At 43.3% G+C, this 16,123-nt stretch overlaps 1 protein-coding gene across 1 annotated transcript; it reads right to left on the minus strand.

Moving 5' to 3' along the window:
* Positions 1-620: 620 nt before the first annotated feature.
* LOC128752922 (O-acyltransferase like protein-like) lies at positions 621-11,528 on the minus strand. The gene is made up of 15 exons (XM_053854723.1): positions 11,409-11,528; positions 8,265-8,398; positions 7,206-7,284; positions 6,569-6,704; positions 6,017-6,201; positions 5,300-5,506; positions 5,134-5,236; positions 4,830-4,931; positions 4,577-4,742; positions 4,404-4,483; positions 4,231-4,314; positions 3,968-4,091; positions 3,696-3,882; positions 1,584-1,726; positions 621-1,513 (listed from the first exon to the last, which is right to left on the minus strand). The coding sequence occupies exons 1-15, from the start codon at positions 11,473-11,475 to the stop codon at positions 1,415-1,417; spliced, it is 1,896 nt and encodes a 631-aa protein (XP_053710698.1). The 5' UTR covers positions 11,476-11,528; the 3' UTR covers positions 621-1,414.
* Between the last annotated feature and the right edge of the window lie 4,595 nt (positions 11,529-16,123).

Consider the following 16,123-nt stretch of genomic DNA (forward strand, 5'->3'; position numbering starts at 1 on the left):
GACATAATCTCTCTAGCGAGTCTCCTCCCGGTAGGACATGCCCGGAACACCTCCCCAGGGAGGCGTCCAGGGGGCATCCGGATCAGATGCCCGAGCCACCTCAACTGGTTCCTCTCGATGTGGAGGAGCAGCGGCTCCACCCCGAGCTCCTCCCGGATGACCGAACTCCTCACCCTATCTCTCTCCCACACCATCTTTTTAAAATTTCATGGAACTATATGGTATCAAATATTCAAAGACGTTCAAAATATAAAACCTTGCTTTATGTACTTTTTACCATGCTGAATTCACTCCGCAAAACCTACTATTTTCGTCACACCCCCACCGAACTACATAACTTCTTTCTTTCCAACACACCTACTGAGTTTGTTGGTTTTCAACATAATTCTTTGATCATGCTGTTTTTTTTTTCAGATTTTTTATCAGTATGACCATCAATCTCTATTGTACAATGGACCTTAGTGGATGAAATGTCCGGAAGAACTCAAAACAAATTAAAACAATAGTCCGTGGATTTGACTTTGTAGTTCATTTATTCATGTTATTCTGTTGACCTTCTTAAATGATTAACTTTTTCATTCAAGTCAAATTTTATTGACATTCTATATAAATGGCTTCTCATTAAAAAAATGTGCATAACTTTGAACTTCAATTCGTGTACAAATTTGTGAAGTACTGATTCTAAAAATTAGGCCTGGGTCATAGGTCACTTATTTCCAAAACAATTCTCCAAAACACGGAAACTCTTATCAGCTGTCCCATAAGTGGAAAGATGGAGGTCTTGGACAACTTTTCCTTCAAGACTATCCAAAAGTTGAAGACCATTCTTGGCAGACTAGGCTCTCTCTCTCTCTCTCTCTCTCTCTCTCTTTATATATATATATATATATATATATATATATATATATATATAGGAACCCAGGTTCTGGAACCCAGCTGTGTTGTTGTTGTGTGTTGTTGCGGCTTAGGCCTAAAGGAGGAAAAACTCTGACTGCTGTTTATGCATATGCAACAAATAGTAATTTGGAGTATATCTCTTCACTGGCCTGGCTGTATCATAGGAACCCGCAGTTGGAACTAGTGGATGTTGCCTGGGAGAAGGCGGGACCGACCTTCTGAAGCTGTAACACGGCAACAGATAATTGGATGAGGATGGATGGCTCTTTTTCAAGGTTAATTACTATGTAATAGTCACGTCACTAGATGCAGGCCTTTCCCCTCATTTTCACGACAACATGTATGAAGACAGTGAGACAGTGGTGAGTGGATTCAAGGTGAGAGCAATGTAATTTTGAAAATAATAATGATCACAATGAAAAGTAAAAAGGAAGAGACTAGCACTTGGAAAGGTTGTTTAAACATGGATGTGGACGTTGTGAAAAGTATCGTTGACTCCTTCGGTGATGTTTTATTTTCACTTCCACTTCAGAAGAATGAAAGGCCTCTCCACCAGCACAGTCATAACATAGCTGAGGACAATGGTGAGCGCTGTGTGACCAAGGAACGAATACATCTAGAGAGAAACAATACAGACCATGAAAAATACATTTGGGAATGAATATCATTAAAATAAAAAGACTTACAAAGTTGATGTGTACATAGTGGGTCGGGGTTTCTTGTAGGCCAATGTACATTAAAATAATGAAGGGATGAATGAGGTAGCAGGCGTAGCTGAGGTTGGAAAAAGGAACCCAGAACTTCAGCGAGAGGAGACTCATGATGTAACCTGGGAAGCAGAAACAATTCAGTTGCTATTTCTAAATACAAACACTTTAACAAGAGTCATTCTCAGCATTTCCTGGTTACTTTCTGTTCATTATACTTAAAGAGGTGCACAGGTGAATAATCTGGTTTCAAATAATGACTAACATGGTCATTTATTCCTATTCAACACCCTGCCTTGACTGAAAACAAGAGTTCCATCGGCGCTTAAATATGTAGCTTGTGATATGTATTTGCATCTGGTCCCACATGTTTCACAGCTTGTGATTTGCTTTCAAATTACAAACTCTAGCCTAATTCCTATTTCTCAGATGTAGACGATCTGGTATTAATTCATACCATTTTTTAAGCATTTCTATTTGTTTCAGTCCATGCAACAAACATTACAACGATCACACTGTCCTTGGAAAGATTGAAGAACAGGCCAAACAAGTGCAGTCTATATGTCTTTCAGCATTTCCATTTTCCCATACAGGTTTCGAATATAACTCATTTTCTGTTAGCTCTCATAACACTCTTCATTGGGTTCATTTGACAGTTTAATATTATGTCAGAGGGGTTTTCAACTCACACCTCCGGGAGGCTTTTGCCTGCATCCCTGCGGAGGTAGAGGACATTGAGCAGGAGTGGTTGGTGTTCAAAGCCGCCATGGCTGTAGCTTCAGTGATGAGCTGTGGCATGAAGGTCATAGGTGCCTCAAGGGGCGGTAACCCAAGGACATCATGGTGGACACCAGATGTCAGGGAAGCTGTCCTACTGGGCAGTCATTGTCGATTTCTCTGGCTTAAGTCTCTGTGGTAGTCAAAAAGCTCCATGTTGGCAGGAGTGTGGAAGTTACTGAGATTCTCTCATAATTTTGAGGAGCTGTCTTGGCTGACACGCCTCTTCAACACAGCATGGATGTCTTGGTCAGTACTGGACGAGTGGCAGACTGGGATGGTGGTTCCCCTATTTAAAAAGGGGGACCAGAGGGTGTGTTCTCACTGTAGGCGAATCACACTCTTCAGCCTCCCAGGTAAGGTCTACTTTAAGGTGCTGGAGAGGAGGGTCTGATCGATTGTTGGACCTCGGATTCAAGAGGAACAACGTGGGTTCCGTCCTGGCCGTGGTACTACAGACCAACTCTTTACTCTCTCAACAGTTGTTGAGGGTGCCTGGGAGTATGACCTGCCAGTCTATGTGCTTTGTAGACTTAGAAAAGACATATGAGATGACAAGTTGTGGGAGGTGCTTCAGGAGTATGGGGTCCGAGGCTCCCTATTGAGGGCCGCTCAATCTCTTTATTTCTGGAACGGGAGTTGTGTCCGGATCCTTGTGAGCAAGTCTGATGTGTTTCCAGTGGGGATTAGTCTCGGTCAGGGATGTGCTTTTTCTTCAATCCAGTTTTTTGTTTACATGGACTGGATTTCCAGGTGCAGCTCTGGTGAGGAGGGCACAGGAGTCACAAAGTAGAAGGGATCATTGTATGGGTCCTCATCAGACAACTCAGAAGACAAAGACTAAGGAATCTCCGTCAGCGTTTCTGTGGGAAGACTGCTAGACAAAATCTTCCTGCTGTAGTTAAGGAGTGGCAATCTATAACACACGATCATATCATCCCAAACAATGGCGCTCCTCACAAGGATGGAGACTGACGGACGCTTGGAAGGGCAGCGCCTGAGGGGTAAAGCTGGGGAATATTTGTGTGTGTGTGTGTGAATGTGTGGGTGATGATTGTGAGTTTCTGATGTGAATTTACATGTATATCTAAACAATAGAGAAGAATGTTGAAGCGCTGCATGGCGGCTGAATGTTGTATCCACCAGTCAGTGTTTTGTAGAACTGCCAACTGCTGATTCTTCACCTTAAGACCCTTCATCCTCTGACATTGCTTATATTTGGCATCTGTCGTCACGTCACAAGTTGGCAGTGGCATATGACCCACATACAAGAACCTTGTCAGAATCATTCATGGTCGTATATGGAAAATGTACCTCCGTAGCCCTCCTCACAGGCTAATATCACCCAGGTAATAGCCGTCGTCCAGATTATTCTGTGAAGTCCCTGGTAAATGGCATGTAGTACTGATATATGGCCTGGTACATATTTGAGGGGGTAACTCAATCCCACAACCAGAGCCAGGAGTGACAACGATGCAATCCACCCAAGAGCCACTTGCCACTATGTAGAGACACAGAAGATAAAACGTGATTCGTCAATGAACTTGTATAAAAAGGGCGAACAAATAACTTGTATGAGAGCCTACCTTTTTCTTCAAAATCTTTTCCTTCTTCTCTTTCAGGAACATTCCAAACAAGACACCGACCAAAAATGATCCATATCTGGAGTAAGGTTTCATGTAACTCAAGTTGATGTAATCGTCCCAATTTCTGAAATGGAAAAATAGTTTATTCGACTTGTTACAGTCTGTCTTTACGCTCTTTCAGTTGCATCCTAAATTAGAGCCACAGCTTGAGATTTGAAGTTTATGATTTCAAATACATAATAATTAAAAAAGACTCATCTCACCGAGAAAAAGGTGCCAAAATAGAATTTGTCAAAATGGTCATCAGCAGCAGGGCAACAACTAAAATGGCGAATACGACTTTGTTCCTGGCAATAAAAAGCAAACTAGTCATTGGCAAACAAATGTACTCAACTGTAGTACTTTTAGACTGTACATTTGAGGGCGGCTGACATACTTTCTGTGGGCAAGAATCAGCAGAGGAGTTATGGCAAAGCACTGGAAGTCAAGCGAGAGGTACCATGTCCAAGATAGGCACTTGGTTAGAGAATTAGAGGCAACGGTGAAAACAAAAAGCATTAAAAAATACATTCTGCCAATCACAAGCTGCTTCTTGTTAGACAGACTTACACGTAAATCTTTAGCAAATAGATTGTTGATCAACAGCACGTTTGTCCACCAGTACTGGTGACATTCCAGCCCCGATGCTTTTGCTTTCTCCCAGTAAGGTCCTCCATTGAAGAATGATGTAACAGCTATGAAAAGTAGCATCGCAAACATGTGGAGCGGTTGTACCCTGGAATGGAAACGGTGAAATGCATTTGAAGTCAAAGAAGTTTGTTCTTGAAATAATTCCACCATGCTTTATCAGACATTGTGATACCTTCTGAGCCTTTTAAAGAAGTAATCTGCCACAAGACGTGGACTCATGGTGTCACCGTTCCTCTGGATTGAGCTCAGGAGACTTTTGGCACTTAACAAACCCCTGAGGGACAATACAAGTTTTACAACCATGTCGTGGTCATATTTACAACAACAGATTTGATATATAAGTCTGATAATGTGAGTGCAATTTAAATCGCACAACACAAAAAAATTCAAAAGGCATCACTGGTGGAGCAAAAAACACAGACAGAAAAAAAAAACAATCTCCACCAAAGCAGTCCGTATATACTCATGTGCTTCACCCCAAAAGCAGAAACGCGTCCACAGCCAGGTATATCCCCCCTTGGATGGTAAAGATATGCAGGGGATTTGTTTCCAGAGATGCTTGCAGGCTGTTGATGTTATCTATGGTAGAAGAAATGCAGTTGAATAATCATCATTGTTGATCAGGACAGAAATCTGTCACACCAATAGAAACTGTTGTCAGTTGCACATTATGGCCAGAAATGATCCACAACATGCTCAATGCTCGAATGCCATTGAGGGAAAGGTAAGTGCCCTTGACAGATGTCGAGGTGCTGAGGACTCCTTTTGTTGTTGTCTGTAGAGAGAAGGCCTGAAGGAACTGCTGCAAGCAACGACTGAGGAACCGATGCTGACTTTTATTGCCCTGGTCTGTGAAAAAGAAAGACACAAAGTTAGATTCCAAATGATAAGACACTAAAATTCTCTCAACTTCCTTGCCTCACAGCAAAGAGCAGTTACTGTAGTTACAGTACTCATGTGCCCCACACATTCATGAGGGCAGGAAAAATGGCTGTAAAAGCAGTGGAACAGCTCATGTTAGGAGGTATATCGACAAAGTTTGGGAGGCCATATGGTTTGGGAATGTAGACAGGAGAGAGGGAGACATGCTGCCCTATGAGGTCAATGGACGGGGTACATGAAGGCATGAAGAGGGCACACACACAGATGAATTAAATGTTCCTTTGAAAGAAATGTATCAAAAAAACACACAGGTACAATGTAACATATTACATGGCGGATGAGAACATTTTGATACGTAAGTAAACACATTGCTCGTCAAATCTGCATATAAGTCATGACTGTGCCACTCCAGGTTTTAGCTTCTGTTGACTCATATTAGCTAAGCGAAATCAGCATTTATGACAGGTTTTAACTTACCATTTTCCTTTAAGCGATGAGCATTCATGTCAGAATATGAGAAACTGTTGAGGTCTCCGTTTTGCACCATGGACAGAGCGGAGGGTTCCTCTGTTGGAGGCACTTGCCTGCTCCTGCGCCAAATCTTCACAGCAGTCACAAGTGTTGCAGCAAGAGGAAGTGCTACTATCACACAACAAAGGACCCTGCAAGAGAACAAATACATGGATTTCTCCCATGGAACAGCTGCAGTCTGAGCAACCAGGAAAAACAAAGTGTTGAGGCCTTCAGCCATTTTGGAACGGACTCATTTGCAATTGCGATTATGCCTTAAATTATAATTATTAAAAATAAACATCAATAAAAGAGTTTCAACAAGAGATTAACATGGAACAACAGAATAAAAATGCTATTAACAAGTGAAATCAGGAAGTGCAACTTAATAGAGACAAGTACAGGATGCAGGAACTAACGCAGTTCTTATGTGCATGTTGTCCTTGCATGGCCATCGATAATAACAGTATAATAAGAGCAGTGCAGGTTCTTAATATTGCATCAGAAATGGCTACTTACAGACATGCGATACCCGAGGCATCTGGAGTTACAGTTCTGGGCAGACATGTTGTCCATAGCACCCTCCGAAGAGAGTTATTCACCAATAGCGGAGGCAAAGGAGGGATGAGAGGAGTGTTATGGAATTTCAGTTTACCTTTAAATAGAAAGACGCCGTTAGAAATGTGTACATGGAGGCTCCGTCGCTCACATGATTTGTTGTATGAATGCACATATGCCTGGTGAAACTAGTAGAGCATTGTAGATGAGAATATCAAAATACCTCACCCCACTAATGGAACTGAAATTGACGTTTGGCGATTTGCCTGGGACACAGCATGTTATACTGTTACCTCAGTGAATATTGTCACTAGCATAATCTCACAATGTGTATCATGAATGGCAATCCAGCAAAAAACCTCCCACCACTCGGACTAGACATCCCATAATGACACAGTGACAGTATGAGCCACATTTATTGAATGTTTAAATCCATTGTGTAACTGAGATTTAGTCCAGTGTTCCTCAACCCTGAAAACGCTTCAACACATCAGTATTTGTGGCTTACAAAAGCCCCAAGTTCAACCTGAGCAAGAGAACGTCCCGGGTGATAAACAGTGCAAGAGTTGCATCTTTCCAGCACACAAGTCAAACTTACCCCGTAGCACCATCTTGTGAACCTGTGTTTTACTGCAGGAGTCAGGAACACAGATCCCCACAAAGTGAACAGCTCTGCCCTGAAAGAAAAAAATGATCCTAGTAAAACGCATCCATGTGTGGTGGTCATCTATTAGGATGAGGAATGAATAAATCATAATTCAAAAACATTTTAAGGCAGTCCATAGCTTTTCAGCAGTGTCTCTTGAAGGAGAAAGTCTGGCATCTTAGATGGAAAATGCTTGATGGCTTCAGATGGATCAGATCAGTGATCAACTCATGAGTGATCAAGTTATTTCACTGTTGCTGAATTTTTGGATTAGATTGGCTGAATCACAGGATTAGATGGAAGTTTATTAGTCCCACAGTGGGGAAATTCCACATGTCACAGTAGCCAATGACAGCAAAGACAGCAAAAGAATAATAATGATAATTGAACACTGTTCATATGAAGAGGGAAACAATACAATCCACCACCGTTTAGTGTGGTTCTGACCCACAATATTTATATTAATATATTTACATGTCTGTATTCTGTGGTGACTAAACCAAACACCTCGTGTGTGCAGAGATCACAATTAATAAGATGGAGTGAGTTCATCTCTCAAGGATCTCTTGGAAAGTCCTGGGAAACTTGAAGAGAAAATGGATCACGAGACAAAACCTACAGCTTTAATGACTTCTTTAAGTCGTGTTTGAAGGAGTTCACAATGTCTCATGTCAAAGTCTTTTTTTTTTTTAACGTGTCGCACAGCTGCAGAAGGCAGAAAGTTCTTCAATCTTAATTTGTCATTAGTATCGGATGGAGAAGTCCACTTTCCCAAAGTCAATATATTACGCCATTGGAGTGCGGATGGGTTGTCCAATAGTCACATGATCCAAGCAGGCTTAAAGTGACACAAAGCTTCAGGTGTCTCTGAGAGGGAGACATTTCAAACCAACAGACAGCATGTGTATAACTGAATCCTGGGCCACACAGTGTGACTGTTTTGGAAGTGCTTTTATCTCCCTGAATGGTGAAGTGAAGGATTCATATTTTGTGAGACTGTTGAATCATTACCTGAGAAATAAATACTTGGCAGTATTGTCCAGAGAAAGATGCAGTTTGGACAGAAAGGCATTCATGTAGTGAACCAGGTTGGTTGACGTTGCCTCCGACAACTCCACTTCCCATCTTTCCGAATGAATCATACACTACAATGAGAAACAACCACATCAGAGAAGAATTACTCATGAAAAGGAGAAAAGATTTTCTGTACTTCATTTCTCTGTCCCTCTCTCTCGTGCTCTCTCTCTTTCTCGCTCTCATTTCGTTTTACAGCAATAGATAACTCTACTCCATTCAGACATAAGTTCCTGTCTCTCTGTAAGTTGAATGTCTGAGAGGTTTATAGCTGGAGACCAGAAACAGTCCAGTAAGGAGAAGAATAGATTAAATAGACGTGGATTATTTGTTTTTTAACATCTCACTCAGCATGGATGGTTTTTAAGTGGTTGTTTTATACAATAATGGAATAAGTGAAATAAAGAGCAAATATTTATAAAAATGTACAACTGAAATGGATTGATATACTTTAGATACGAGCGATTTTGAGTGATTTTTTAATCATCATTATTGGGTGGAGATGGTGACTGAACTAAAAATGCCACTGGGTGAGGTTCTGCATGTGATGGAATCACGCAGAACTACACACAGCCTTAAGGCAGCTGGTCCGCCCCAGTGCCTGGTGGACGTGTGGAGGAGCATGCACCCAGGCTGTCGACAGTTCACCTGTTTGCATTTCAGAGAGAGCTGGCTTTAAAAAACTTCTTTTTAATGTTTTTACATGCTCATGTAGCTTAAGTGCTTTTATTGACCACTGTCTGCTTCCATGTGACATATTTATCAGAAATGTAATCGGAAGTGCTTACTGGCATTTTCACACAGTTTTATCCCACAGCAAGCGTTTCAAAGAAGTGTTATTAGGGATATTTTTAGACAGCCAAAAAATTTGTCTCCGTTGCAGATATTTGTTTCCTAGGAATGTCATATTGACCTGCCAGTTATTCTAATGACATTAAAATACCCTCAAGTCAGAGAGGATCCCACCAACTAGGAGAGCGCTTTGGAACATAAACAACTAAACATATTAATAATAATAAAGAAAGAAAAAGAAAATGAAAGAATAAACAATAATAATAGAAGTAACAAACAACAAGGGACAGACAGCCGAGGGGAAAAAGCTGTTCTTGTGACGGGAGGATCTGGTCTGGAAGAGGGACAAACAGTCCATAATCAGGGTGAGAGGCTCTGATCCAACCTGCTGGTGTCTGAGTCCTGGAGACATGCAGGTCATGAAGAGGTGGCAGTTTGCAACTGATCACCTCGTCAGCAGAACACACAATGCGCTGCAGTCTGCTCTTGTCCCTGGAGGGACAGTTGTTCAGAGTGGGGGGTGCACGCCGCCTGTAGTTTGTGACTACCTTGAGCCCTATCCACACTGTAGCCCAGTCATTGGCTGAGAACTGCTGCCTAAGTTTATCTGAATATATGGTCCATACAAGTCTGCGGCTCCTCTACCATCACTCGTCCAGATCTTCATGCTCCTCACTACAGGCTCCTCTTCCCACACACTCCGAAGCCGGCAACTTCCAGCTGTTTTTAAACCTGATGCACCTCAAACATGACCACACACCTTCACCGCAGAACCATGGAGGGAAGGACCCGCGACGCCAAAGACTATCTGCACCGCAGAGCTAACAGAGCTAACGGCCAATGTAACGTCTCTTCAGAACTCTATTGATACTCATGGACTGTCAAAGTTTGCTTTGTGGTATAAAAGTTGACGAAAAACAAAATGTACAACAAAACAAATGTGCTCCAAAAGATGAAGAGAGAAAGAATAATTGTTTTTATGAAGCATGTTCAGGCAAAGAATGCTGAGGATTTCAGAATCAGAATCAGAATCAGAATCAAATTTATTGCCACGGTCAGTGGGGAGCCCACTAACTAGGAAAGTGACCTGCACGTCGGATCACAGCATTGTCTGGAAACTCAAAACTACAATAAAGTCATGCAAAAGAGAAGTGATAAAATTGAAACAGTTATTTAAAGTAAGTAAATAAATGAATAATTCATGATATATTTTGCCATATTGCCCACCCCTTTCTGGACTAATACATTTTCTGCAATTTGTTTCTGCAAATAGCAACCGAGTGTCAGTAGCTGCAGTTCACAAATGAATAGGGATTTTCTATAGGACTTCAAGCACAAGTGTGCTTTGGCCGAGGTTCCTTTGGTGGTGTGCCCTGGGATTTTTTCAATGAACCAAGGGTGCCGTGGCTTGAAAAAGGTTGAAAAACACTGCTGTATAAGACATTCCAGAGAAGGAGAGCAGTGTTGAAAAATCAACCTCACGTCTGTCCTCGTTGATGTAGAAACACACTCCACCACCTCTGGGAACCCAGTGCTAGAATCCCTCCAGATGAAGTGTAATGTCTGGGTGCAGTGTCCGATTTCACTCGACCATGTCTCTGTGAAACACACAACACAAGAGGAAAAAAAGTCCCTGTTCCTTCTCAACATTAGCACCAGTTCATCCATCTTATTGCTGAGGACATGAGCCAAAAGGTGGACTATCTCCGAAACTGACACCAAAAATACAGGTAAAAAGTCAGGCGGAGAGATAGCCCTGATGTTCATCAACTCATCTTGTGTGTACGAACTCTGGGATGCACCATTAAAACATAAAAACCAAGCAAAATAACAAACATGATAATTCCAGGCCAGCGTTCGTCTCCTCTACCTCTCTCAGCACCACAGTATAAACAGTGAGACGTTAGAATCTGAGGGACTTATGTGTTCATTCATTCACTCATGCACACTCATACACTGGGTGCCACAGGGAGGGCAGTTTTTAGCCAGAGATGATGGGGGCCAAAAAAAAAAAAAGGAGACCACTTATGTATTTATGGAGTAGAAGACACTGAGCAGCTTCTTCTCTCTTTTAAGTTTTTAGTCTATCCACAAGAAGGTTGCAGGTTTCTGATTCTCTGGTTGGACCGGTAACTCTTCTCCCACAAAGACATGTTCTCTAGGTTAATTGGAGACTGTAGTATTGCTCCTCGCCCAATGACTGCTCCTGCACTCGCCGCGAACCTAAACAGGACTAAGCGGTGATTAACTGACAAAATATGTACGTGTAGGTGTTAGGTTTGTACTTACTGACAACGGCAAAATCTTTTGGTTTGTCCTGGTTGAGTTCCTGGAGAAAAACATCTGTGTCGTTCATGCATTTTTCCAGGGCAGAGCAGGTCACGATCAGCAGCAGCAACAGGTATCCTGAAGCCATTGCAACTTCTAACTGCAGTACAAACACTCAGCAGGTTTAAGTATCATTGGTTTATTCTAATCAGCACTGTCTTCCTTGGTGGAGTTGACAGATATGTAAGATAAGGGGTGGGTCTCCAACAGAAAGTGCTTCATTCTGAAGGAAAATAACAGATTTGACTCGATGTGACACAGAGTGAACACATGAACACAGAAACAGAGGAGCAGATATGGTCAAGACAGCAAGTGCAGTCAATGACAGGATTAGGGGTAGATGCAGACAAGATGGACACAGGAAGACCAGACAAAACCTTGCCAAAATAAAACTAACAAAATGAACTAACTCTGCCTTAATATAACCAAACTGAACATAGCTGACGACGCATAACACATACCATCCAAAACTAATGGTTGACCTTAACCAGGACCTAGACCAAACTTATGATGATCTTCTTCTTCTTCTTCTTCTTCTTCTTCTTCTTCCTCTCTCTCTTTCGGCTTCTCCCTTCAGGCGTCGCCACAGCGGATCATCCCAACCCTGTGCTCTGCTTCCTCTTCTCTCAAACCTACAAACCTCATGTCCTCCTTCACCACCTCCATAAATCTGTGTTTTATTCAGAATCAAACAAAAATAGTGAGCACACTATTGATGTACAAAACTCAAAGACGTGCAGTAATTACTCGTAATAAATAACCTGGTCTGGTTTTGGTTAACTTTAATCTTGCTAAAATCGCATTATAATAACCTAGTTCTTTTGAAGCTATTTCCCTTCAAAATGAGGCTTGAAGAAATGAGGACTGGCCTAAGCAAAAAAAAACCAAAACTCTTAACTGGCACTAGACAAAACTGAAACCAGAGTTACACGACACAAATACAAAGTTCGACAACGGTACTGGAGCACTAAAATCATATATGTTAACATCTGGGCAGCACAACTTACCTGTTCAGAAATAGGTCCACTGATCTGTCTGTCCCTGTGGTCCTTGAAGACGCAGCACTTTAGTAGCCGATGACAATGCCTGTTTAAAAATTAGTTGACAGTACGTGCGTGCGCGCACCTGCATGCACGACAAATAGGTTTCATTTATTTCCACGAAAATGTGGCACAGTCACGAATCTGATTCAGACAAATTTAAACCAATAAAATGCACGTACATATTATGAGTCTCGTTTTCACTCGTTTTTCTCTGTGGATTGTCGGGAAACAGAGCAGAACAGTAATTGAAATCAGAATCAGAAATCAGAATCAAATTTATTGCCATGGTCAGTGGGGAGCCCACTAACTAGGAAAGTGTTTTGGAATAACGTGCAGTCAAAAAGTAAATAAATAAAATAAAATAAAATAATAATAAAAAAAAAAAGAAATAATAATAATATAAAATAACAAAGCTGTTCACGAATTCTGACTGAATTCTACAGTCTGACGGCCGAGGGGAAGAAGCTGTTCCTGTGATGGGAGGTTCTGGTCTGGATGGACCATAGCCTCTGGCCAGAGGGAAGAGGAACAAACAGTCCATGTCCAGGGTGAGAAGGGTCGGCTCTGATCCCACCTGCACGTCTCTGGGTCCTAGAGGCATACAGGTCCTGAAGAGGTGGCAGGCTGCAATCGATCGCCTTCTCAGTGATCGGTTCGGAATTGTGATTCTATTTCAGCCCTCTAGACAGGCTTTGTTTCAGAATATTTTCCCAGTATGACTTTCTGGCTCCGAAGGAAAAATGAACCAAAAACAAACGTATTTGTTGCTTGGCAGGTGGGGGATGTTGCTCAGTACCCTCGAGCAGGGCTTCCAACTCCACGCATCGCAGCAAACAGTTTCCATACGGCTCCTCGGATATGCAGATCAGCATCATCGCAGTGTTAGGTTAAAAGCGGGCTGTTGGTGGGCTGAAGGTTGTCAAACGACTGAATACGGACTGGTGGCGAATTAAAGCTGGTCAGTTAAGTCAGGGTAGCCGGTATTCCGGGTAGCAGTATTTCTGGCTCAGTACCAACGATAATGCGCTGGTGCAGGTTAACATTTTGTTAACACACAAATTTCATTTTTGCTTTTAACAGAGGGGAAGATTTCAACAGCGTGTCTATTGTTTTGCAATAAGGCAGGGCCTTCCATCCAGGGATACCTTGACTGCCAGTGTGGTTCCTTGCAATGGTGATCGCCTGTTACATATGTTAGACCATTCCAGACTTGCTCCAACTCCCACTCCTTTGACAAAGTCATCTCCTTTCCCCTGGGCGGGCAGTTTCCACAGTGACAACCCGCGCACTTTGGCTTAAAAACAGGATTGACACTATTTAGACCACTCCAGGAAATCATGACTGAGGATTGAGGTTGTGTGCACGAAGGGTGGAGGAATACAAGCTGGTTTCTTTTACAAACAATCTTGATTTCTTCTGCGATCCACTGTTGCCTCTGGTGTTGGAACAGAGGTCCCGGTTTTCTCTACACCATCCGTGGGAGGAAACCGGAGTGCCCGGAAAATTCCCACAGGCAAGTGGGTGAGAACATGCAAAAGGTCACCTGTCCGACCCAGGAATCGAACCCAAAACCTTCATGCTGCAAGGTGAGAATGCAAGCCACTAGGCCGCAGTGTTGCCAAAAGTGCAGTGGGTAAAAATATACACATATAAATATATATTTATACCGCACTGTGGAAGACCTGCTGTGTGGTCCCGGTTTCTAAGACACAGTAAGCCAGGGAACCGCCCACTACAGACCAGTTGCCTTGACCTACCACCTCATGAAGACCAGGGAGAGGCTCCACATGGACCCGATGCAGTTTGTCTACAGACCCAGCATCGGGGTAGAAGACGCTGTCATCTACCTGCTGCAGCGGGCGCTCACCAACCTGGAGACTGCCAGTAGGGTCATGCTTTTTTATTCTCGAGTGCCTTCAACACCATCAGGCCGGCAGTGCTGCGGCGGAAGCTGGAGGATGCAGGAGTGGACAGACATCTCACTGATTGGACCATAGACTACCTCACTGACTGTCCACATTACATAAAGCTGAGCAGCTGTGAGTCAGAGGTGGTAGTCTGCAGCATGGGGGCGACCCAGGGCACCGTCCTCTCACATTTCCTCTTCACCATCTACACCTTGGACTACTTGGAATTTGTGGACTGGTGTGAACGCAACCATCTGTGCCTGAACACCAATAAGACGAAGGAGATGGTGGTCGACCTCAGAAGGAAAACACTGCCACACATGCCGGTGTACATCCCGGGGGAGGACAACGAGACTGTGGACAGTTTCATGTACCTGGGTGTTCACCTCAACAATAAACTGAACTGGCCCTACGACACCGACGCCCTGTACAAGAAGGGCCAAAGTCGCCTCCATCTTATGAGGAAACTCAGGTTTTTTGGTGGGTGCAGACCTCTGTTCTGGACCTTTTATGACTCTGTGGTGGCTTCACCGGAAGAGACTTAAACTGGTCAGGAGGGCCAGCTCTGTCCTGGCCTGTGCTCTGGACTCGGATGATGGAGATGAGTGAGATGAGTGAGAGGAGGATGTTGGCCAAGCTCACCACCATCATGGACAACAGCTCTAACCCACTGCACCAGACCGTAGCGGAGCTGAGCAGCTGCTCCATCAGTGGACAACTGAGGCACCCTCAGTGCAGGAAGGAGCTCTCCAGCAGGTCCTTCTTCCCCACAGCCCTCAGACTGCACAACTCCACTGAGTACTTAACACTGTGTGTTAGCAATAACCTGTGGACCTGATAATAACCTGGAACCAGCAGTACAGAAAATGGATACACACCATATTTAGTACATTGTACCAATTCAGACCTGCGGTCAGGGACCCGGATTAACGGCTACAGTCTGCAACATTTCAGCTTGTTGTTAAACTATCAATATGTGAATGACAGGCTTTACACTGGAGTATGTGACGGTGATCTGAATCAGAAAAAGCTTTATTGCCAATGTCAGTGAGGATCCCACCAACTAGGAAAGTGCTTTGTGGACAGCGTGCAACAAATGAACAAAATAAACAATAATAATGTAAGTCATTTATGAATAAATAAACCACAAACAACAAGGGCTGTTCACAAATCCATCATTCTGACTGCAGAGGAGAAACAGCTGTTCTTCTGTCCGGAGGTTCTGGTCTTGACTGTGGCCTCCTGCCAGAGGGAAGAGGCACAAAGAGTTGATAACCAGTGTGAGAAGTCGGCTCTGATCCGACCTGCCCGTCTATGGGTCCTGGAGACATAACAGGTCATGAAGAGGAGCTGCAGTCCGCAACCCATCACCTTCCCGGCAGAATGCACAATGCGCTGCAGTCTGCTCTTGTCCCTGGCGGTGGCGCTGCTATAACATACGGTGATAGAGAAAGTGAAAATGGACTCAATGACAGCGGTGTAGAACTCCACCAGCATCTTTGTTGGCAGTCGTAGTTTTCGTAGCTGATGCAAGAAGAACATTCTCTGCTGCGCCTTTTTCACGAGGGACCTGATGATGATCCTTGGTGATGGTTCCCAGGAAGCAGATGGAGTCCACAATGGGAATAGGCGAACCAGCCATCATGACAGGGGGCGGAGGAGCTGTTATTCTCCTGAAGTCCATGATCATCTCCACTGTTTTCTGGGCGTTCAGCTACAGGTTGTT

The sequence above is a fragment of the Synchiropus splendidus genome, chromosome 1 (assembly GCF_027744825.2).
Source record: "Synchiropus splendidus isolate RoL2022-P1 chromosome 1, RoL_Sspl_1.0, whole genome shotgun sequence".
In the NCBI taxonomy this organism is placed as follows: Eukaryota; Metazoa; Chordata; class Actinopteri; order Syngnathiformes; family Callionymidae; genus Synchiropus; species Synchiropus splendidus.